The 25,452-nt window shown below is 36.3% G+C and overlaps 1 protein-coding gene across 6 annotated transcripts; it reads right to left on the reverse strand.

The window, feature by feature from the left end:
* Nucleotides 1-199: 199 nt before the first annotated feature.
* PCF11 (PCF11 cleavage and polyadenylation factor subunit) lies at nt 200-25,046 on the reverse strand. Of its 6 annotated transcripts, none has more exons than XM_036259454.1 (16): nt 24,545-25,033; nt 20,737-20,862; nt 18,458-18,646; nt 17,926-18,120; nt 15,750-16,870; nt 14,912-15,092; nt 14,714-14,804; nt 12,232-13,790; nt 10,137-10,236; nt 7,654-7,773; nt 6,814-6,919; nt 3,937-4,120; nt 3,270-3,425; nt 2,778-2,870; nt 2,226-2,261; nt 200-1,316 (listed from the first exon to the last, which is right to left on the reverse strand). In XM_036259454.1, exons 1-16 carry the CDS (start codon nt 24,734-24,736, stop codon nt 1,101-1,103), a joined length of 4,665 nt encoding a protein of 1,554 aa, XP_036115347.1. In that variant the 5' UTR covers nt 24,737-25,033; the 3' UTR covers nt 200-1,100. The 6 variants fall into 6 exon arrangements, with proteins under 6 accessions (XP_036115347.1, XP_036115345.1, XP_036115344.1 ...); XM_036259452.1 differs by having other exon boundaries at nt 392-1,223; nt 14,321-14,804; nt 24,545-25,046; XM_036259451.1 differs by having other exon boundaries at nt 392-1,316; nt 14,321-14,804; nt 24,545-25,046.
* Nucleotides 25,047-25,452: the final 406 nt, after the last annotated feature.

A 25,452-nucleotide genomic window follows, 5' to 3' on the forward strand; every position in this document is an offset into this window, starting at 1 on the left:
ATGTGAAATGTTTGTCAATGCCTACTAAGTGCTCAACAAACTAAATTTTGTTTTATATGCCTATCTCCTCCAACAGATGGCAGAAAAGATTAATGCTGCATCTCAGAGTACCTGGCTCTAAGTGTCACTTCACATTTTAAAGCTGATGAAAGAAGTCACAATCTAAAGCCATTCAAGAAATAAAGAGACACAAATGAAGTTTCTTCATCATTCTATTTATTACATGTATGAATATTAACATCTCATGGTATCCATCTAATTAAGTCAAAACCAACAAATGAAAAAGGTTAACCATGTTTCAAATGAACATTCTTACAGATTCCCCTGTAACTCAAAATAGAAATATGTCCACCACATTAAATCATGACAAATTTGAAAAATGTCATTAAAAAACAAAAATCAGCTTTAGTACTTAAATATATTGTTAATTGTTTGATGGCATCAGTGTCCAAGTTAAATAATAAAAGTTGCTTCATTAGGTACTTTTCAAAAATGGACATCTGGACGGTTCTCTATAGCTGGAGATATATATATATGTATATATGTGCAAATATGTCCCATTGTTTTTTACATTTTTTCAAATCTGGCTTTTCTATTTGAGAAAAGTCCTGCAGCGCTCTCTCACAACCCCCTTTTAAAGGATAAAACTAACTTAGACCTTGCTTTAATTATGGGAACTACCAGAAAAAAATCTTATGCTGAGGTTGCTGTTTAATTCCATTTTCACCCAATAAAAAGTACAGAAACACTGTCTTTATTTGATGGTGTGCATAAATATTACACTCCATGAATAGCAAAAATATTTTTTATTTATAATTTACAGTTTCACAAGTGAAAATCGTACATTTTTACACATACAATTTCATTTTGTTAAATTTGCACACATCTACAGAACTTTCACACAACAAGCACCTGAAACTGTGCAGGCAGTAGGATATGCAAATACTAAAATGTATTTATTAACCAAATGATAGCTGAAGGCCCTGCCTCAGCTAGACAATTTATATAGATATGTCTATATATACATAAAAAAATTCTTCACCTCCTAGATCCAAACAGCAGCTTTTTTAAAAAAGAAAAACATACCTTTCTCATTTTATTTAAACTGACTCGACTGTATCATTTTCTGTTTTAATTTCAGTGGGTGTTGCTATGCTTTCCTCTGTACAAGCTGGTGGGGTATCAATTTGTTCTTCCTTAACTTTGGGACTTTCACAGGGTTCCTGCAATTCATTTTTGACAATGTTCAACATAATATTCAAAGGGTTTTCAACTGGTGTCTTGCTGGGAGATGGTGTACAATCAAATGAAGATGTCTACAAAATGAAAAGCCCTATATATAAGTACTGATTAAACTTCGAAAGTATCACATTAAATGACAGTTTTAAGATACTTATATGGGCAAAGAAACATACATGTACCAAATGCAAAAGAAATAATCTGATTCCCCAGAAAACATGTCATAAAGACAGACTATTAAGCATTTAATATGTACAATAAGCAATAAGCTAAGAAAAGCAGTAACCAAAAAGGCCAGAAGAGGTTGATTAGACATGCTTCTATATTTTACCCCACACAAATGGTAACCCGTACATATGTCCTAGAGTTTTTGTGACTCCTAATTTCAAACAATCAGAGGATTTTTAGAAGTCTCACAAACCCTCAAAACATCCTAGAAAGTCTAATCTTTCGATGACCTATACATATCTACCAAACTGCCTCTTGAACCCATGGAACAAATATTTGTAAGGCAATGTGTTCCATTGTCTGATTTTAAAAGATCGTCACTCTACAAAATTTTTTTGAATATCTAAGGGAACCAGACTGATGTCTTTTTCAGATTTCATATGCAATCATGTAAAAGCGATTCCTATATTACAAGGCTGAGTGAAGTATGAAAGAAAAAAAGCCGTAAATGCTACCCATAATTCTACAAATCTATTCCCACCATGATCCTTTTCATCGTTCAGTTTCCCTCACATTTAACTATGACTAGCACTCTAATAAAAGACATCAAGACTGAAGTGAATAGAATGCAAAGAATACAGAAATTTCAAAATTTAAATCAGATTCTGTCAATCTAGCACCAATATTTAGTGAACCTAAATGCTACATCAAAACAATAACAGTTCGCTATCTTAATTAGATCAAAATAACAATGCTCTGATGCAAAAAATAACAAAATTTATTAATGTAAATGAGAACCGTAACCAAAAAGAACTTACATTTTGATAATCTTCATAACATGATGGATGATAAATCTGAAACAAAAAGAAAATAAGTAGGTAATCACATGTATATTCATTTCTAATGGCTATTCTAACAAGATTTTCTTTTCTAATTTAAACCAAAAGATAACTATCTCTGGAAAGGAAACAAAAATCATTTGTTCACATAAATGAATAAAAAAATTTTCATTCTGGTTGCTCTTTAAACTTGGCTTCTACATTTAAGTAGATAGCATGGTATGTTTTCAAGACAGTAATAGTTTTGATGATGAAATATTAACTTAGAATTGAAAAGTGTGGTTAGGCAGAAAGAAGCCTAACTAGATCAGAAGATCTAGTCCTGGGATCATCATTACCTAGTTATGCAACCCCTTACATAAAATGAGTATAGAAGCAGATGACTGCTAAAATCCCTTCCAACTCAAACACTGACTAAATTGCAGTACCTCCAAAATTCCTTTAACAAAAACATTTCTCTTTCAAAGTGGTAAGCTACCCCTACAAAAAACAAACAAAATTTAAAACAACTTATAAAGAACTGAAAATTACCTTTCCATCCACTCTAATAGCATTCTTTAAATGCCATTCCTCCTCTTCTTCATCCCAGTATTGTTCAAATTGTTCTTGACAGATTTCACAACTCTAAAATAGAATCATATGAAATAAAATTTACTGAGAGAACACATTAAATAAAAACATAAACATTTTATTAAATGGAGGAAAAATTTTGAGTTTCCTGAAAGTTTAAACAATGTTCAACATATAATATAGATACAAAGTAAGTTCTAAGAATTTTGCATTATTCCATACAAAAATAGCTAATATTTCACTGCTGTTAGTCACAGATACTATGTAAATAATAAATAAATAAATACAGAGGTTATAAAACCCAAAGACAGATCATAGAGTACAACTGAAAAGTAAAACTCATACGAAATCTTAAATCACTGAAATTGAGGGATGTAAAGTGGTATGTTTACAATTATTTGTTTAAAGGGAGCGTCATAACCAGAGGTAGAAAATGTAACATTCTCCTCTTACCTCAACTGCTCCAGCTGGCCCTGCAGGTACACTTTGGAACTCTTTTTCTTTAGCAGCTTCCTGAGTTTTGAGTACAACTTCTTCATGCACTTTTTCAAAAAACTGGCTCTTTGCACGTTCTTCCAGATCAGCTATTTCCTCAAATTCTATCCAGTCCTTAAAAGAAGTTGATTTAAGAAGAATATTTACATTTGTTCCTAAATGTTTACTGCCTATCTTCAATATAATGCTATTTAATGGTAAGGGTACTTTCTTCTACATATATTCTAATATTCTTTAAAATGTATGTGTTCTCTTTGAGCCCCATAACTAATAGAGAACATAAACCAACTAATTACAATTAAGACCTTAACATTAATTTTCCATTACTTCTTGAGTTACAACTACAAAAATTTAAACAAGATAAATTTTAGATACAAACTTTTTTTTAATCAGTCATGGCAACTTGGAATTTTAGGCCTAGAAGAAAACTGTATTCTACTCTAATTTCAACAAAAAGCAAATACATACTGTTCAAATTTCTTTTATTTAAAAAACCCTTTATATTCTAGGGGTCAAATATTCAAAACATTCACAAGTTAGATCTCAGCAATTATTTAAACTAATATGCTCTTAGAATGATAGAATTTAAAAGCTAAGACAGTTCAGAGACATATGGATTACGTACTGTTAAACTGTAGTACCAACGTCTATGAGTGACTTTTCTGCTAACATCTTTTTCAGTTCTATTTTGCCGATAATGCCAGTCCAAGTGATCTGCGTATACATCTGTCTGTGATGTTGTAAACCTCATTCCACAAGAGTAACACTGAATACCAGTATACAGTCGATTTATAACACTATCATAACGTCTATTTTGGAAAAAAGAAATAACCTTTAGTTTTCAATGGATTTAAAAAGTCAGTTACAAATATTTCAGTTTTCTATATTTTAATAATGGTGATGCCTTTACTATATGACAAAATAATATTTCAGTAAAAATCAGTATCATTCTCTAATAATATATATATTACTGACCCTCTTTCCTTAACTTGAATTTTGGAACATGGAATCTATCCTATTATTGACAGACCTGGCCCAATTACTTAGTTCCTTTTGGCTAAAAATAGAATGACCATGTGCTAAGTAATAAAGCAATAACTGGCCTGTTCTTTGTCTAGTCTCAGTATCAAGGTGGACACAACAGTGGATATGGCAGAATAATTAGAGCTCACCTCTCCGGATTTTTTAAGTTCTCAATAACTCAACTGACCCACCCTAGTCTAAAGAACACTGAAAGAGGAACAGAAGAAATAATAATCATATGGATTACTAAAAGGAAAAATTAGAAGACTAATGGGAAACTGTAGTCAGCAATAATCTTTTTTGTTTTTTAATTCTAGGCTCCCTAGTTAGAAAGAAACAGTATACAGACCAAATAAATTCACAAGAAAAGGGCAGTTAGGAACTCCAAACAAATTTTTAAATAGTAGAATAAGGCAAAGGACAGTACAGTAGTACTTTGTATACCAGCAAACAAAATAAATATTTAGAGTCACAATATTAATACTGAATGATTTCATGAAAAGTAGTTATATAACTACAGAGGAGAAAGTTGGTAGAATAGTAAAAGAGCTAGCTATATCTTCACTTTCAGAAAGTCAAGACTTCTAAACATGATAAAACAAGAAATGTGGTAAATCACCCCTGAAACCTATCATTTTATTAACCAATGTCACTCCAATAAAAAAAATTAAATAATTCATTTTAAAAATAAAAGAAACATGATAAATTGGAAAAATACAGGGTGGGACAAAAAGCAGTCTTAACAGTTGTTTTTATGGAAAATAATACAATAACTAATAAATAATAACACAAGAACTATTTCGTGTACTCACAACTATAAACCTACTTTTGCCCCACCATGTATGTACTGTGTACAAAAATTAGAAAAGTAAATGCTAAAAACCATAGAAAAGAGTTAAAAATGGTTGCCTCTGGGTGAAGAGTAGTACTAGGAGAAAGGGATGCCATCTTTTATTATTATAAGCCTTTTATGATAAGACTTGCATTATAGTTTTAACTATGTAAAAATATTACTTTGAAAAAATTTTATTTTAAAAGGGTGGAAAGCATCAGCTCTTCTGTTTTTTAAACCAATTATCATAAAGATATAATGAATCCATAAAATAGTTTTAAATGTTTTTTCTTAATGTATAGGCAATAGAAAGCTATAAAAAAGATATGCATTAAAGGTTAAGAGTGACAATCAGTAAAGTGGAATTGTGGGTAATTTTATTTTCTTGATTTTATTTGTACTTTCTAATTCTCCACAATAAAAATTTATTACTTATAAAGTGAAAATAGATTTTTAAAAACTTTTTGAAATATACTAGATTATAAAAATCTAATTTTCAGCCGCCATCAACAAATCATCAAACAAGTGTTGGCAAGGTTGTGGAGAAAAGGGGACTCTAGTACACTGCTGGTGGGAATGCAGACTGGTGCAGCCACTATGGAAAACAATATGGTGTTACTTCAAAAAGTTAAAAATTGAACTGCCATTTGACCCAGTGATCCCACTTCTAGGAATATACCCTAAGAGGCCTGAAACACCAATCAAAAAGAATATATGCACCCCCGTGTTCACAGCAGCACTATTTACAATAGCTAAGATCTGAAAACAGCCCAAATGTCCATCAGTAGACGAATGGATAAAAAAGCTGTGGTATATACACACTATGGAGTACTATGTAGCTGTAAGAAATATCTCTTATCTTTGAGACGACATGGAGGGACCTGGAGAGTATTATCCTAAGCGAAACAAGCCAAGCAGAGAAAGACAAATATCACATGATCTCACTTATTTGTGGAATATAATGAACGCAACAGTCTGAGGAACAGGGTAGTCCCAGAGACGTGGAAGTGGTGTACAGACTGGCAATCCCCAGAAGAGGGGGTTGGGGGGAAGATAAACCACAGAACTTATATGCATGTATGCATGAACAATGGACATGGACAACAAAGCTGGGGACAGGGCGGGGAGGGAGGGAGAGATGGGTATCAGTAGGAGAAAAGGGAGAAATATCTGTAACAAAAATTAATTAATTAAAAAACTAATAAAGTGATTATTGATAAGCAAAAAATATAAATAAAAATAAAAATCTAATTTTCTTAATCCCCAAAGCATAAGAATATCAATCAAGAAAAAATGAGAACTAAGAGAAAATGAAGATAAAAAGGAAGGCAAGTTATTATTAATACCTAATATTTACATTCCCTGTATTTGTTGTACCCAAACACGGATATGAAAAAATCGAAATTTGGGGGTAGCCTTTCAGCCTAAATATTTGTGAAGACATATTTTAAAGGGGCATTTAAAAACGGGCTTCCTAAAATTTATATTTTACAAAATTTAAAAAAAAAAAGAAAAAGAAAACAGGCTTCCTAAATTTTAAAAGCTGTAAGAAGGGTAAAATTAATAGCACCAATAATAATGTCCACTGTTAGTCAAGCCATTGTCCTTTTTATCTTAGAAAATTAAGAAGAAAATTATAATACATACTGTTTCAATTCTTCAATTGTAAAATTGGTAAGATCTGGAACATCTTGATCTTCATTTTGATCTTCCTCCTCTTCAGTGGGAGGCTGAGCAGCAACTTCATTTACTTCTTCAATTGAAAAGAAATATACCAATTTCTCAATACCATTCTCCATGTATTCTTTATAGGGGAATACTATAGTGTTATACGCAATAGAGAACCCCATCTTGTCTATTCAGTGCTTCTAATCTTATATTTACTTACTGGCCAAGAAACCTAATGCAATTCTTTTTTTTTTTTTAATTCTCACCCAAGGATATTTTTGCCATTTATTTTCAGATAGAGTGGGAGGAAAGGGTAGAGAGAGAAACACCGATGTGAGAGAGAGACATCAATTGGTTGCCTCCTGTAGGACCCTGACCAGGGGTAGGGATCAAACAGCACCCAAGGTATGTACCCCTGATCGGAATCAAATCTGCAACTCTTTGGTCCTCAGGTCGATGCTCTAACTGCTGAGCCTAACCAGTCAGGGCCCTGATGCAATTAAGTCTTTATTTTGATAAGTGATACTAGCTTTGATCACTTAAAAGTCAGTCTTCACAAAATTTTACTTCATGAAGATTCAGATTATTTTTTAAAACTAAATTAACAGAATAGCTAGTAAAAAGTCTACACATTATCTGCAGGAATGTTAGTAAATGAAAACAATGTCCACTACAAAAAGAACCAATTCTATTAGATTTTCAAAACATAGAAGTATACCCTAAGAATTTAAGTATTGTTAGTAAGAACTTTTATCTTAACTTACAGTATATCATATACATCTTTATAACTTAATGGAGCTTTGTGCAGATGATACTTACGTGCTGTAGCTGTATCAGGCTGGGATAATTTGAGAATTCCTGTTTTTAGCAGTTTTGAAAATAATTCATTTACATCCACCTGACTGAGATGATTATCAGGATATGCCTTAGGAAGGGCTCCTTTAAAAAAATAACAGAACTTAAAAGATATAAATTGTACTAAGCATTTTCAAAGTTTTCTTGAAGATGTCCTATCAACAATAAATTTTACAAACTCTTAAGGATAAGTGTAAATTATCTCAAAAGCTCCTAAAATGAACTTTTTTCGTGATAAGCAAATCATCACCTCTTAAAAAATATATTCTAGGACAAATACTAAAAACACTGATACTTCACACTCATACTTCCTTCTATACAATGCAGCACATCACCTCTATTTCCAACTATCTAATTTTCTATTCCTCATCGTCTAACCACACTGGGGAAAAATAAATACCCAAAGCCTAAGTGGAAATACTCCTTCCCCACTATACCCATGACTACCCAGGAGAACTAATACAAGGTGATAAGCCATGTGGCTCAGAGTGTACCTGCCCCTCTGACCTTTGCAGAATCATTGCCCTTGCAAAGCAGTTCAGACTACTGCAAAACAGACATAAACTTAAAACTTCAATGATTTGAATAAATGAGACAAGGAGAAGATCAGTAATCTTCTCCTTAAACTCACTGGTGAGGAATCAATTCAATTACATATGTTATTAAGTACTAATCTAATTATGATCCTTTCAAGTATAAAAATATTTCAATGCATTTGTGTGTCACTATTATGCATCTCACTACACCTCTAGAAAAAGTTGTGAACCACTAAAAATTCCTCTTCACGAGAAGAAATTCAATTTGCATCTATAATACACATAATCCCTGCCCTTAACCACTGCATACTCTTCACACTTAGCACAATGCCTTGGATACAGTAGGCTAATTAATGTCTGATGAAATGTCTGAATCAACCTCAATAATCAATTATAATAGCATTTCACACATTAAACATTTACATTTTATTAGAATTAGCTATTTTTATGTCTTAGAGGCATAACTAGCTATTTACATGTCTTCAAATGGCCAAGTTTAGTGATCAAAAACATGAACTATGGAACCAGACTCCTGAAAGTCTAACTAGAAACCCCACATTCTGCTTATCTGTACCTCAGTTTCCTTTACCTGTAGAAGGGTAATAATAACTGTTCCTATCTAAGGTTGTTATAAGGACTAAATGCATTAATTGTTATAACACACTAAGGTGTTTGGCACTACATACAATATCTGTTTTAAAAAATGTTTTGCAGTTTTTGCACACCAACTGCAATACAACAAATTCTCTACTCAACAACAAAAAAACTAAATTCTAAAGGAAAATACATTATTATAGCACTTTACAAGTTACAAAATACTTTTACATATATGATCTCATTTGATTATCTTATAAAAAATTTCCTAGGCAAATACTGACTTTTACATTCTGTCTATAGATGAAGAAACTGAACCCAGAAAGGATATTTGCATATATCCTGCCCATCTGTGAAAAACCAGAGTGGAGATTCTAAGCCTAGTCTTCTGACTTGAGATTACAAATTCTTTCCTTCCCTTTCATTACAAAGACACCAAAAAAATATTAATTAATCCTAATGGTCTACCTAGAAATTAAAAGCTTTCAAGTTAACCAAACGAATTTCTTATGATGACACAGTTTAAAAACTAATGCATAAACTAGAACTTGGCTAGGACTTCCCTAGTTACTTCAGAAGTTTTGGACAACTCCCTAAATTTGCAAACTAGTGCCATGTCAGAGCATGTTTCTGAAGATTCAAAAATAAAATATAATTTGGTTGGGCTAGTAGTTCTTAATACATTAACTTTGCAGTTATTTTATAAACCACCATAATTTACATACTTCCTATATTTCACATATTAAAACTAAAATTCATTTAAAGCCCTTGTATCCAATATTGTTATTGTTATCAATATTGTTACGCTTCACCCCAAAGTAATAAAGATGCTTATGTATTAGGCACCTGGCTAGGGAATCACGTTAAGTTTTTTTCTACTCTTTTAACAATGTTGGGTATAATTATTATTTGAGTGCCCATAAAGACATATGAATGAATCAACTTTATAAGGCAATGTCCCTAGTATTTACTTTATGTTTACTGGATCATCACACACATACATACAAAACAAAAACTCAAGATTTATCAAATTATTGGTATTTCTGAGGTCTGTCATTATTTCATTTCAATACAAGTGTCACACTTCTCCCCCACCCTCCAGCTTCCACCCAATAGGCTTCATTCCTCCTCTTTCTAATGGTCTACTTACTAGTCCTGGCTAACCATCTCTTGTTGTAAATAGGATCAATGCACCTCAACAATGTAAACAAACTCAGAAAGAGAACAAAACATTCCAAAAAATATAATTTCTAAAACTGAATAGACAATAATTAGTTGTCTTTTGAAAAATATAATGTTCAGAAAGTACATACATACCTGAAGGATTCTGAACAAATGCTCCAGGATTTTGTGGATGAACTGGTAAAAATTGTTGTCCTTGGCCAAATGGTACTGGCTGAGCAACACCAGTCAGAACCTTTAAGAGAAACTTTGGTTCTAAGAACAGTCTTTCCATATTTAAAGTAAAAATTTAACATACCTTATCACATAAAAATATTCACAGGCATCTTAAGGCCTGGTTTCTATGATTAAATATTTACGAGTATAACTTGACTGGGTCACTTCACCTCTAGGCTTTCTACAAAAAGGAACGATACCTTCCCGAATCTGTTTTATAAAATTATAAAGAACTGAGAATGGATGTGAAGCCTGTTTGAAAAGCTGAAGATACCATGAAAACATAAGGTAGCCAACAACTAGCTATGTGACCTTACACAAATCACTTGACTTACAAATAGAAGAACTGACATCCGGAGATGTCATAATAGCTAGTTAACAGCAAAAGTGAGACCAGAACTCCTGACTTGACCACAGATGTCAAAAGCCTGTTTTAATTGGCAACCTGAGCTCCTTTGAGATCATCTTACTTGGCCATCATACTTTGGATTACAAATAGACTGTAAAAGACATCAAAGGAATGTTGAAAAACAAAAAAAGTACTGTAACAGGCATACCAATACTGTATTCGTAGTCCAGAATGAGGTATAACTTCTACATGTTTTTGCTATGTAAACATCCATTCATAAGCCTTATTCAGTATCAATGAGAACCCCACCAATTCAGTATAATGTAGCAAGCAAGACTAGGTCAAGTCCCATTCCAGAGTATCTGTCAGTAACAGTAGCATTGCTTTTAAGAACATACTATAGAGTAAATCTAACTAGGCAGGACAATTGTTTTTTTAACTACCAAACAGAAGACTCCTTTCTATCAATAATGCTTATAATGTGCTTTAAAAAAATCTTTCTTTTGGTTTTATATTTTCTTCCACGCAATGTTTCTAGTATAATATGATTTTGTCTTAGTAAGAAAGTGTCAGCACATGGAAAAAAAGTAAATTTAGCCCAGGGGAATATCAGCTGGCAAGAGGTAGTCATTAAATGAATATCAACTGAATCTTTAAAAATTATTTCAAAATGCATTTTACAATGTATGCAGACCAAGTGAAAAAGAATACCAACAGGTAACTATACATGTTTAGGTGATAAAATGAATACATTTGGGAGGCAAGTCACAGATTTGCTGTGTTGATATTAGTGTCAAATAATTCTATTTGACTGGAAGGACTGGAAAGGTGTTACAAAGTAGGAAGAGAGGAAGAGAAAGATTCAAACTATAAAAGCATGGGCAATTTGATTTTCTGATTTAACTCAGACTAAGGAAGTTCTTAAAGAGCAGTCTAAAACAAGCTGCATGGTTACTTTAAAGCTTATCAGGGCTCACAGTTCTAAAATGTAGCAGAGACCTATAAAACATCCTCACAATTTTACAATACTTTACTAGCTTTGAAGTCCAAAACAAACAAAAGCATAATGAGGAGGCTATGCGTGTGTGAAGGCAAGAGGTATATAGGAAATAGCTTGTACCTCAGAGCACAATTTTGCTGTGTACCTAAAACTACTCTATAAAGTACAGTCTACTTAAGAAAGGAAAGAAAAAAGTGTGTGTGCGAGAGAGAGATTTCTCTAGATACTGGAAGAGCTAAAATCAATTTTGGATTGAAATTGCAAATTTCAGCCCAAGACTCTTCCCACTTCCCTAGCAGGTGGGGTTTTAAGTACATTAAAAAAAATCAATAAAAACATAGTTTAAAAAAAAAAGAACTTTCCACCCTGGCCAGTGTTTCAGTTGGTTGGGCATCGCCCCATGCACCAAAGGGTTGCCAGTTTGATTCCCGGTCAGAACACATGCCGAGGTTGCAGGCTCCATCACCAGTCAGGGTATACAAGAGGCAGCCAATCAATGTTTCCCTCTCTCCGCCCTTCTCTAAAAAGCAATTTAAAAATCTTTAAAAAAACAAAAAACTTCCCAATCTATAAATAAAACTGTCTCCTGAAAACCTTCCTCAAACCCTAGAAACATTAAAAATGGCACATATCTCCACACAACATAACTTTAGAATAAGTCTTACCTGTTGAGATGCCTGAATATTTCCTACGGCCATTGGAGCAGGTAAATTGCCAAAGTTTCCAAATTGAGAATTCTGAAGATTCTTTTCATCAAAATAGTGTCCAGAAGCTCTGTTAAGGGGATTTGAGAAATTCTGATTTCCAGGGCCATGTGGTCCATTAAAATTTGGTCCTTGAGGTGAATCAAATATTTGTTCATGTCTTTGGAACTGCAGTCCTTGGGATGGGGCATTAAAAGCATTGCCAGGTGGATCATTATACGGACCAGTCTGATTGAAAGAAACTGATTCAAGCCTTTGTGAAGGATGATTGTCAAATCGTGCGCCTTGAAGACCAAGGGGAATATCAAACCTTGATGCTTGCTGGTGTTGTGGACCATCAAATCTTTGAGGCACACCATCAAATCTTGGTTGAACCTGCTGTCCCGGTGGTCCATCAAATCTCTGTGGGCCTGGCTGACCAGTTCTTTCAAATCTAGGACCTGGCTGTCCATGTAATCCATCAAATCTTGGTAAGAGTGATGGCTGACCTGGTTGCCCATCAAACCTTAAAGCATGACAACCTTCAAATCTTGGACCACCTTGACCCAGAGGCCCTTCAATTCTCAGGCCACTTGCTGGTACAGGACCCTCAAACCTCATTCCACCTCCTTGTTGGACTAAAGGTCCCTCAAACCTGATCCCAACCCCTGGTTGACCATGTGGACCCTCAAACCTAAGGTTCCCACCAAGTTGATTATGTTGTCCCTCAAACCTCATACCAGCTACTGACTGACCATGGGGGCCCTCAAACCTCATTCCAACTCCCTGCTGTAGCAAAGGACCTTCAAATCTGATCCCACCTGCTGGCTGACCATGAGGTCCATCAAACCTGATTGCAGCTCCTGATGGACCATGACCTCCCTCAAATCTAAGTCCACCTACAGGCTGACCTCGAGGATTATCAAATCTAAGTCCACCCACAGGCTGACCATGAGGTCCCTCAAACCTTAGACCACCCACAGGTTGACCCCGATGACCCTCAAACCTGAGACCACCCACAGGCTGGCCTGGTCCTTCAAATCGCAGACCACCTGCAGATCCCTCAAACCTAAGACCAGGGGAACCTTCAAAGCGAAAACCACCGCCACCTCCTTGACCAATTGGCCCCTCAAACCGCAGAGGTGTCCCTACTGGTCCTGGAGGACCTTCAAATCTCAAAGGACACCCACCTCCTAGCTGACCTTGCGGTCCTTCAAATCTCAAAGGGCCACCTCCCCCCATCTGTCCAGGTGACCCATCAAACCGAAGAGAACCTGGTGCAGGAGGTCCATCAATTCTAGGGCTTAATTTATTAGGTCCGTCAAAAATCATCTTGTTTGGGCCATCTCTGGTTACTGACGGCCTACTAGGTCCATCAAATAATGGTCTGTCTTCAGCTAATGCTGTAAGTCGCTGATTTGTATCAAGGCCGGCAAATCGTGATGCTGGACTATCTACAAATGGTTTATCAGAATCTTCGTATCTAGGACGCTTAAGTGGAAAACGATCATTGAATGGTGATCTCTGCTCTTCTCGTACACCTTTTAAAGAGAAAAAAAATTATTTTCCCTGAATCTGAATTTATATAAAATTATTTTAAAATCTTCCTATATTCATATAAATGTCTATCCAAAAATATCCATAACTATCTCAATTTATTAAGAGGAGAGGGAAAAGACAACATCAAACAGCAGGTAAAAGGATGCCCCCCTAAAGTCAGACACACCTGAGTAAAAAAATCCCCATTCTGTCAATTTACTAATTATTCGACTTTGAAAGCAAGTTATTTAACTTCTCTAGTCTTATTTCCTATCTGTAAAATGAGAATAATATATATTTCACTGGGTCGTTGTGAGGATTAAATCAGATTACATATATAGAACCTAGTAAAGTACCTGACACACAATTGGCCTTCTAAGTATTAGTTCTCTTCCCTTCCCTCTGAGGGAAAAAACAAATTGAAACAGAAAAGGTAGCCTGAACAGTCACAAAAATCCATCCCCACTTAGCTTGTTCATTTTCCCTTCACTGTTGTGTGATTCAATAGGCATAATCTGATTTAACTTTCTACCTTTAGCAGAGACTTGCTCGTCATGTCTTCTCCGGCCCTCATGGGGTGAAAGATTCTCAGCATAAGTACGACTCCCAGATATAGGAGAAAGACGTCTTGCTCTTTCACTAAATTGTTCTTTTCTGTCAAACTGTGCTCCACTATTCCTACTTGCATGTTTACTTTTGGATGGCTCACATTCTATTCCAGACAACAAGGCATCAGTCAAAGGGTAGTCAAAAATATCAGGATCTAAGAGATCAAGTCTTGGAAATGAATGCTGAACCTGTGTCCTTTTCAGTTTTGCTTTATGTTCATAGTAGGTTAATTCAGCATCAGATAAGAGAGGTTTCTTTTTTAATCCACCTTTATTTTCTTCTGTAGGACTATCTCGTACATTGCATCTATGTTTACCTTCTTGATACTGAAATAGCTGTCGAATTTGATGCACAACAACAAGGAACTCATCCTGTGTAATTTCACCAGATGCTAAACGTTCACTCGTCTGCATGGGATGATAAAAAAAAATCAAGTATTTTAAATATAAAAGGACTTACAAAAATATTTCGACAAAGACAATAATGATTAATAACATAGGATCATGGTAACTACCTTTTGAAGCAATTCTCTTTTGCTTGCAAGAGTTAACTCTTTAGGAATCTGAAGATTGGCATCTACACTTAATCGATGCTGCTGCTTTGGGGTTCGAGGTGACAAGATTCCTTTAGTGCTTGACCAGCTTTCCCTATGCCTTAGATGAGGAGATTTACTATGGTCATCACCTTGTTGTAAGCTGAAACCATAAAAGCAGTATGTTACTTTATAAAAAATTTTTAAACACTGACCATATTTAAAATTCTTTTCAAAAAATCTAGTTAAAATAAATATACATAATCATAAAAATTAATCAAATGATTAAGAGTACATGATCTGCCCTGGCCAGTTTGGCTCAGCGGTTAGAGCGTCAGCCTGTGGACCAGAGAGACCCGAGTTCGGTTCCCATAAGGGCGTGTGCCTCGGTTGCGGTTTGTCCCCGGCCCTGGTTGGGTCCTGTGGGTGGCAACCACTCGATGTGTCCCTTTCATGTGGATGTTTCTCTCTCTCTCTCTCTCTCTCTCTCTCTCTCTCTCTCTCTCTCCCTCTCTCCCTCTCACTCTATCTGAACAAAATATTGAAAAATGTCCTCGGGTGAGGATAAAAAAAAAAAAAAAGAATACATGATCTGAAGTAAGGAAAATGAGAGATAATTTCTAATTCTTGCATGTCCTGGATGTGCAGCCTTAGGTAGATTAATCTTTCTAAACTCCACTTTTCTTACCTCTGAAATAGTAATAATAATGGAATTTTAACCCATAAAGTTATCATTAAATGAGAAAATAAAGCATTATTTTAACTCTATATTTTTAAATGTACACATTATTCTACTCGATTAAAAATGTAAACATCCTACCTTTTATTTTCTTCCCAACCAGATTTCCATCGTTTGTTAGACTTGGAACTTTGCCAATTTTCTATATTCTCCTTTGGTTCAGTGCCTGATTTTATAGAATGCTGACTGGCAGTTTCTTGTGGTCGTTCATCTTCAGTCTTTTTTATTCGCCTCGGATCTCGAACATCCTGTTTAGTACTTCTCTTAGCATTTCTTTCTTCCCTGGAAGGTGGCATAAAGTCTTCCATATGTGACTGCTTACATCCCGATTGGCGCATTTTTCCAGTTTTGGGTGTCGAGGTTGGAGACATGCTCCTTTGCCTTCGTTTGGGTGACCGCCTATCTCTTCTCTTAGGAGAATGTATAATTGGTGACCGAGACTTGGGTGATCTTGATCTTGATCGCTTTCTAGTACTTGATCTCCCTGGTTTTGTTCCCTGTTTTTCTGATTCTTCCATTATTGTATCCTGTTTTTGTACAATGCCATTAACGATTTTATTTCGACTTCCAACCAGTCTATGTTCAGATGATTTCATATGCTCATCTTTATCCTTCTTTTCTGCAGTTTTTCTCTTCTCTTTTGTATCATCATCTTTGCTATCAGTCTTATCCTGAAAATGTTTTTTTAATCTTGGATCTCTCTTGCTCATATCAGACACCCTTGGGCACTCAGATTCTTGATTTTTCAAGTCTTTTGTGTGGGAGAATTTGTTTTTCAAAGGTGATGGTGATTTAGATTTAGATTTAGATTTAGAATCTAATTGGTCAAGTTCTTTCTTGGTTATTTTTTCACCTGATTTATTTTTTTCTTGTTTTGATGAATTTGGTTTTTCAGAGGGTATAGTTTTACTTGTCTTATTAATATCAGATTGGTTTAATGTGTTCATTATGAATTCTTTTCTGTGACTTTGATCTTTTCCATGAGAAGAATGTTGACTCATCCTATTAAGACGGGGATCCCGGTTTGTTCCTTTCAAATCCTGAATTTGCAAGGATGGACCTGGACGGTTTTTCTCAGGTTGCAAAGGAACCTGATGAGGAGTTTTAACTGCCATAGGAGGAATTTGTGAAACATGTAATTTGGATGGTGCAGATCCAGGACCTAAGTTGGATGTCTCTTGCTGAACACTAAGAGAAACTGCCTGAAATACAAAGTAAATAAATGTTCATGTTAATACTCTAAAACATGCGAATTACTTATCAGGAAACTGAAACCTAGAATACAGTTTATTCAATAAATCCATTAATTCAATACTGTTTTTACATTGTATACTTCTAATGTGTAAGTGGAGATTAAAGTAAAAAGAGAAAGTTCATATACTTATGTGCCCTATTATTTCGTACTAGTCCTTTACACTTTGGGGTTTTATAATATAATTTCTAGGTAGAATGGAAGAAGTGGCACTGGTAATAAACTTATAAAACTCTGCCTTCCTGTACCTCCTCTCTCAAACAAACTTAAGTGCCATGTAAAATAACTTAGTATAGGTCATTTGTACATATAAACATGTAATCTTCCTAGAGTCCTTAATTTTGTGAGATTTTTTTGTTGGCTTCTAGGTACCTGAGCTCTGCTCATGAAACATAAGTTCATAAAAGACTGAAGACTGCAAAAATTCACTACAACACACCTACCATATTGGAACTGATGGATGCTAAATCCATATTATATAATTGTTAACAAAACTAAGGTGTTGCCCTGGCCGGTTTGGCTCAGCAGTTAGAGCGTCGGCCTGTGGTCCAGAGAGACCAGGGTTCGGTTCCCACCAAGGGCATATACTTCGGTTGCAGTTTGTCTCGGCCCTGGTTGGGTCGTGTGGGTGGCAGCCACTCAATGTATCCCTTTCACGTTCAATGTTTCTCTCTCTCTTCCTCTCTCTCCCTCCCGCTCTGTCTGAATAAAAAATGGAAAAATGTCCTCAGGTGAGGATAAAAAAAAACAACTAAGGTGTTATCTTAGAAGACAGCAATCTAATAGAAAAGTACTTGAAAGAAAATAGTGTACAGTTTATATTCAAGTGAATTTTACAATTAAGAATATAAAAATTTGCTCTAACAAATACACCATAATTTGTGAAATAAAAGTGGGAAAATACACTTAATAAAAGTAACATTAATAAAATTCAAATGCAAAATAATTACTTCTCTATCAGAAGATATGATTAAAATATTTAAAATATAAATTTCCTCTACTTACCAGTTGTGCTTTAGCTTGCTCTAGTTCAAGCTCCAACTTTTTCTGCTGAAGTTCTAACAACTGTTTTTGTTTTGCCAGTAACTGCTGCCTTATTAGTTGTTCTTGGGTAAGATTCTTTTGCATATCAGGAACAATTGGAGGAGTGGAGATGCTAGGGGAACTGACCACTGTACCAGGTGTTGAAGGCTCTTCGGGCTATAAGAGAAAATTATTTGTTAAAAAACTATGTATCACAGCTAAAAGGGAAGTTAAGAGGAAACTAAAAATTATGAGCTTATCTCTTAATACCATCCATAATATTTAATAGCCAATCATGTTTAAAAGCACACAAAAGCTTTTCAGGAATTTAAAATCAAGTAAGTATATTATGTAACACCTAAACAGAATCTATTTTTAAATGCACTGTGAACCTGAAGAGACAAATTTGTTTCAACACAGGATCGTCTTGGTATTTTCTTTCTGGCAAGAAATTTTAGAAAAGTCAAATTTTGACAGTTAAAATTATGGTATATACCATTCATGTAAAACTTACCGATTTATTTAAAAATTTAGGATTCACATGGATGCTAGATGTATTCACATTGGGGGGTAGAGGTTTAATAGGCCAAGCAGGATCTAATGAATTGACTCTGACATCCAGGGCATAAAGTTTCTTCAATGGGAATATTTCATCCCATGTGGAACGTAACTTAAATAAACTTTTTCTAGTATTTTCATCCACCTAGAACAACAGAACAATTCTATGGCTTGTTAAGTTACTATAGAATGTTTTAAATATTAAGTATAAAGCTACATCAATCTCTGTTCTACTTCACATATAGCACACGTATTGCTCATTCATAAATATATATATACACACAACAGTAAGAACTTACTCATGATATATTTGGTTTGGAAATGTAAAATTAATTCTCCCTCAAAAAATTAGAAAAATTAGTCATCATCACCTAGCCTTCATGAAAGCAAACCACTAGGCAAGTCTTTGCACTTTTAAAAGTACAAGTCTACAGGAAAGTCTGGCTTTGAGATTACTGAAACAAAAAAGAACTACTGTTAAGAGAATAGAGCCCACAGATGCTCATGTGCTTCAGAAAAACCTCAAAAGTTCCTTCTGGCTAGAATGCAGATGTGCAAAAGACAGATAACTGAACAAATCACAAATGGACTTTCTTGTACTTGCTTGTCACCAAATGAAAGAGGCCCAGTGGCGGGGGGGAAGTACAAAATGTTCCAAATTTTAGGGCTTGATATAGCATTCCTAATGTTTATTATTCTTACTCTGGACAAAAACATAAAACTAGAAAACAGTTTACCCAATGGCCTAAATTTCTTAATTTACATGGCAAAGTTAAAATTAAGACAAAAGTTCTCACTAACCAAACCAATCTTCTGCAATACAATATGGTTGATATCTAAAAACAAGCTATTTGTGGTGTGGAAGGAACCAAATTATTAAAATTCAAAATCTTACCTACTGATGAATTTTAGTTTTATATAACTTAATTGCTCATGCTTATGATGGGCATAGTAATAACAATTTTTAAAAATTAGCCATCAGAGAAACCTAGTACTTAGGAAAACTGAATTGGGTATTAACTTTAGGATAATAAAGCCTTAACTACATTCAAGTCTTTCGATAATTTTATTTACAAGGTCATTTTCATCAACTGTAGTGATAAGGCCCAGTTGGATTCAATAAACGTACTCTAACAAACACCCAAATGAATCTGAACACACTGAAACTGAAACCAAGAGGTTGGTTTAGCTCCCAACTTCTATAAAGCAAAGTTAACTCTCCTTAATGCTACAGGCCCAGGTAAGCAGTATTTAGCAAAGGTGTACAATACATGATCAACAAGTTCCTTAATACAATTTGAAATACAGCTTTCCAAATTTCTTCTACATATATTTAGCAGTATGTCCTTTCTCTAGGAACTTAAAGGAAAAAAATTACTGAAGTAGCAACTGCATTTTCTGTTCTAACCAACAAGTAAAATCTGATACAGAATAGTTCTTTCAAAATAATCCCAATTCTCCAAGTCCAACAATTGTTTTTTCTCCTAACACAACAAATACATCTAAAATATAGAAACTACCAATTTTTGACTAGGAAACAATCTCTAAACCTAAATATCTTATAAATGTTCTTTTGCTAAGTGTGAAAGATAAAGCCTGACAGGAAGATGATTACTTCAGCAAATCCCTTGGCCTCCTCAACAGAATACCTGTGTTTACCAAACTACCAGATACAATGTTATCAAAGCAATGTACAATCTCTAGGTATAGAACTAACAAGCCTTTCTTCTGAACACTAAGAGGGTAAAAAGTATTTTCAATATAACCTAAGGCAAATAATTAGTTCACTATTCACACATACCTAGAACATTCATAAAAATAAATATACTTCAACAAAGTAATAAGTGGAAACATGTCCAGGAAAAATAATAAAATCAAAAGTTTCAGGCATCAATCACAGGTTGAAACACTGGTGAATTATACTTTTTTTTTTTCAGACAGGAATAGCCAACATCCTAACAGAAATGTAAACAATGAAATCTGAAACATCTTGCTTGATAGCTGCAGAACTTTTTGCCCATCTAAAAGCAAAGTCATCTTAGTCTTGAATGGGTAATGTAAAACCCCTAGAACCTTCACTAAAAATCTAACACAAAAGACTAACCTGAGCATGGTACTTGTAAATGTCAAAGAGAATAAAGTATTTCACCACCCAAGAAAACCCAACACAAAGGCAAGTATTTATTTAATCAGGAACACATTTTTTAATTCAAATGTTTCTAAATGTATATATACCTTTTCAAACACACAAATAAATGTTGCAACTAGATTTTTAGTAAAGGCAGTGAGATACTCTCGTCCAACGTTTTTCACGATAGAATCCATAAGGTACATGACAGGAAGCTTCTCTGAGGAAGGAGCCTGAATAAAAAGAAACTGAGAAGTTTAGTATAATGAACTGCCATCAAAGTACTTTTAAAAGTGAGTTTTTAAACATACAATACAGACCTCTATTTTTGTTGATAATTTTATATTAACGTTTATGAAACATTTGTGGTCAATCAAGTACTCGTTTCTTACAGTGATCTTTAGTTGAGCATACAAAATAAGCTCAAAATCACATTTAAGAAAACCCTTAATCTCTAGTATACTCATTTAGTATTCAATGGAATTTCAGGTTCATATGGTAAAGACCTGTTATAAATGACCAAAGAGTAGAGGGGGATATTTTCTGCAATCCATGTATAAGTTTTGTGACCCACATTAAGTTATAATGGTGTATGTACCTAGACTCAATGAAGTTTTTAAACTTTTGGCAGAAACTCTAATTTCCATAAACATATTTTATATGTTAAAAGTCTATGAAGCTTTTGTTACTTGTAAAAGCATTAGGATTACTTCTCTATAACCCAATGTACAAAGAAATTAAGTATACTTCACATATGAAGTTAATGGCAAAAAACACTTTTAAACTTGCAGGAAAGTGCAAGTTGTTACTGATACAAGAAAAACTGGATGGAGCAGCCGCTGAGTCATGTAAATCAGGTTGAACTTGACTCTGGAAACCAGGATTTGTCCTGAAGATTTTCTTCACAGCATGGACTCTCCGTCGAAATATTTTTCCTCTGACATGCACAAACCAGGGGTTCTAAATTTGTGCAGAGCCAGTGTGGTGATGCAGATACAGGTGGCCCTTTCCAAAGCAAACAAATGTTGCCCCAGTTCGACTGGAATGCCTACCCATCACTGGCTTTTAGAAGGCACAGCAAGTTTCCAGAAAGCATCAGCAGGTTCACAGATTTGCCGAGGAGCATTAAGACATACCATATAAACTAAGTGTTAAATCCAACTCCACAGGAGAAACCATGATTTAAAAAAAAAAAATCGCCCCCATTTACCCATCCCATGTGTATAGGAATCTTAACCCTGAACAACACTTACCCATAGCTACCTGTAGCTAGGGTAGGCTCACAGTTCTGCAGTACACAATTCCATATTTCACAAAACCAATTGCCCATACAAGTGTGTAGAAGTGCTCTTGCTTCTGATAACCTTTACTACCACCAAAGTTGGCTAAGGAAACCTTTGAATAAATAATCTTGTATGAAAAAAATTTACGGTATTTCTAATAAAAGGGTTCACAAGGCCACTGCATGTGGGTAAATTAAGAATCAACATGTCAAATGCTTTATTGCTGTGTCTTTATCTTACCATGTCATGTTTTACACCGTTTTAGTCATTGTGGTACTTATGAAAATAACAGGCTCTCTAGAAAACCAAATTCTGTTCGGTAGGCTACTTTTTATTGCACAAGTGAATCCTGTATGTAATTTTTTTTTTTTTTTTTTTTTTTTTGCTACTACTGTCTCAAGGGAGGAGTCAAATTAGGTGTGAATCCTTAAGTTTAGCAATGCTGAGATGCTAGAGAATAAGGACACAAACATCCACCTCTAGAAACACAAAACCAAGCCAGTTTGCTACCAAATGACAGAAAATCCCTCCCCTCACCCTCAATCCCAACCCTGATTAAGGTATTTCCCCAAAGTGACTTTTACATCTTTTCCTCAATCTGGCTTTACAAAAATAATCAGGAAACGTGTGCCAAAAAAAATTTAGCTGTCTTTTATCAGCAAATAGTCCATCTATTTTCACCACTCTGTGTAGCCATACAAAAACACAAGTTTTAATGTGACCACTATATTCAGCATTTACTTTTCACTTCTCGAAGATCTTCAGGATCCATAAAACCCAGCAAAGAAACTTCTGAGTGACAACCTGAGCTGCTAAATATTAGGCTCTGTGGAATATTAGTAATCCCCCCCCAAATACTAGTCAATTAGATTTTTAAGTCAATGTTATTTTTTTTTTTTTAAACGCAGGTGGTTTCATTTTTAAAAAGGCATTCAATGTCAAGCCTTCAACAAGGCAAAAACTAAGTTTTCATGTCCAACATGTTTGTGGTATTAATAAAAAGGATGTCGAGTATGAGGAATACTTCCTTTTTAAATCTCATACTTTAAAAAAAAAAAAGAATAGCTGTTTCACACCGACATTCACAGGAAAAGGAGAATGAAGGTTTGTATTTTGGCTGCCCGACTGAGCATGACAGACTTGTTGGGCCCTTAAAAACAAAAACAAAAAAACCCTTACTTTTTCTCCTCTTTAAATTAAGGTATGAAAGGACCACCTGAAACCGTGTATCTTGTGAACGGATTTACCCAAGAGTGGATGGAACCTAAAGAATGAACCCAAGTCACTTAAAGACTTTTGTTTAAAACACACAACCACGTAGATAAAAATAAGTCTTGGAAGCAGATTCTACACCTTACAAAGGTAAATAAAAAAGACAAATACATATTTTATATGTTTTATTCACAAATTTTATAATACCAGTCACACATTTCAAAACCATTTATTAGTCAGACCACTCAGTTTTACACTAGACAGAAACCGCCTCTAAACAATATATTTGGTGGTTGTTGTTAAAGTGGCCTTTTTAACGGGGTTCACTCTGCTAAAAGGAGGCTCATCCTGATCATTTCAATCACTAACAACTAGAAAAAACTAAACCATAAGTACAAGCTTGAAAAATAACTTAAAAAGTAAGTGCTGGGAAGCTAGTAAAACTCATTACGATAACCAAGTTTAACAGAAACTTTACTTCAGTGACATATCACTCCCACATGAATCCACAGAAGAGGACTACAGGGAAATACAGGGTGGCAAAGGACCACTTCTGTCAAGGGGTGAAGAAAAGCAAGTCTTCACTATCAGGGAAGGGAGGAAAAAAAAAAGAGAAAAGGAAGAGGAGGGACTGAACTTTTCAAAAAAACTACGAGTACTTGTTACCCAATGGGCCAGTTCTCCACCTACAGGTTGGATAAGATCTCCTCCCCCCCCAACCCATACCCCACCCTCAACCCCAATTTCCCATTTTAGGGGACAAATAAAGCACTCCGATAGGAGAATGAAAGTTGTATCTAGCCGCCCCCACCCCAAAATGGGGCTGACGGGTGTGAGCAGCTGCCTGGCTGGCAGGGAATGGATTCTTCTCTCTTCCCTTTTGCATCATGTGCTTTGCAGGCGCCATGTTGGGCTCCTAACAAGCGGCTGCTCCACTCGGGGCCAGTTCCCTATTCCCACCCACCAACAGCTCGCTCCCAGGTCCCCCTTCACCTCCTTCCAATCCACACAGCACAATCACCCAAAAGGGTACTGGGGAGAAAGTGGGAGAAGAACCACTCCCCACCTTCCCAGGGGCTTAAAATGCTTTTAACTCTTACTTCCCCACACCACAAACTGCCTTTAAGTCCCCCCCTCCCCAAAGGGCTCTCTTCAAAGCGTGTGTCGGGATATACAATGCGGTGGCCTAGATAGGAGTTGGTAAGCGGAAGTGGGGCTCCACCCTTTACCCTCCCCTCGCCCTCCCCCCCGAGAGAGGCCCACGCTCGAAGCCTGGGCCAAAGACCGAGCCAGAGTTGGAGGGGGAGGGTTGGAGAGGAGGAACACTGTCCCCCTTCGGATGGAAGCGAGACCTGGGATGAGGCTAACACTAAAATCAGGGAGTATTAGAAGAATAGGAGGCTGCGGGGTGTATAAAAACCTTGGCGGTTTGGGCCTCGATGAGAGAGACGATCTCCTTGGCGAAGGGCAGGTTCTCCTCGGCTAGAATGGTCAGCATATTGATGTGCGGTTTGCTATTGAAGGTCAGGTCTTCGAGTGATGACTGATAATCCCGACAGGCGTCCTCCCGGGCCCCCGCGGTACCGGCCTCGGCCGGCGTCTGCTCTGACATTGCGCCGCGGCCCCCCTCCGAGGTCCGCCGCAGCTGAAGCTGAAGCCGCTCTCGACACCCCGCCTCCCTTCCGACTCCTTCCTCTCCCCGGGTCTCTCGCGGCTCCGGCTTCACCACATGCTGACCGCGGAGGGGGGTTGGGGGACGACACGGGGGGGACCTCGGGTATGAAACGCCGCCCTCTCACGGGTGATCTCCGTCCGCTTCAGCCGCCACAGTAGCCTCTTTCTCCACAGCCACAAAATGGCGCCGGCAGCGGCGGCTCCAGCTCCGAAAATGTCTGTGTTCCCAACCGCTGCGTCGTGCGAAATGAGCTAGGGGAGGGGAAATGTGCGGTAAAGGGGTGGAGCCGTTGGGCAAGACAGACGTGATAGGCTCCCCCGGCGACGTCACAAGCCCCTCCTCCGGCTCTTCCGCAGAACGTCCGGGCACCGTCGTCTTCTCGGCTCCCCGACGCTTGCTTTCGCAACGCCGAAGGCTCAAAGGTGCGGTGGAAAGCACTGCCCCTCTCATTGGCCAGTTCGTAAGGGACTGTTCGGTCATTTGTTACCATAACAACCCATTCAAGGAGGCCTGTAGGCCGGGGAAGGCTATTTCCGAAGCCCAACCCAACCGGTTTCAGGGGAAAGCTCAGCCGTCCCTCTTCGTCCCTCCCTCTGCAATCCCCGAGCCACAGACCGGCTCTATCCATCACCCTCCCTCCCGCCTGCCCCGGC

The sequence above is a fragment of the Molossus molossus genome, unplaced genomic scaffold (assembly GCF_014108415.1).
Source record: "Molossus molossus isolate mMolMol1 unplaced genomic scaffold, mMolMol1.p scaffold_m16_p_13, whole genome shotgun sequence".
Taxonomy (NCBI): Eukaryota; Metazoa; Chordata; class Mammalia; order Chiroptera; family Molossidae; genus Molossus; species Molossus molossus.

Coding starts and splice junctions, on each gene's coding strand:
- PCF11 (XM_036259451.1), bottom strand. CDS start 24,736: ATGTCAGAGCAGACGCCGGCCGAGGCCGGTACCGCGGGGGCCCGGGAG. Junction 4,121..6,813: donor ACAATTGAAGAATTGAAACA/GTATGTATTATA, acceptor TTTCCAAAATAG/ACGTTATGATAGTGTTATAA. Junction 2,871..3,269: donor GGCCAGCTGGAGCAGTTGAG/GTAAGAGGAGAA, acceptor ATTCTATTTTAG/AGTTGTGAAATCTGTCAAGA.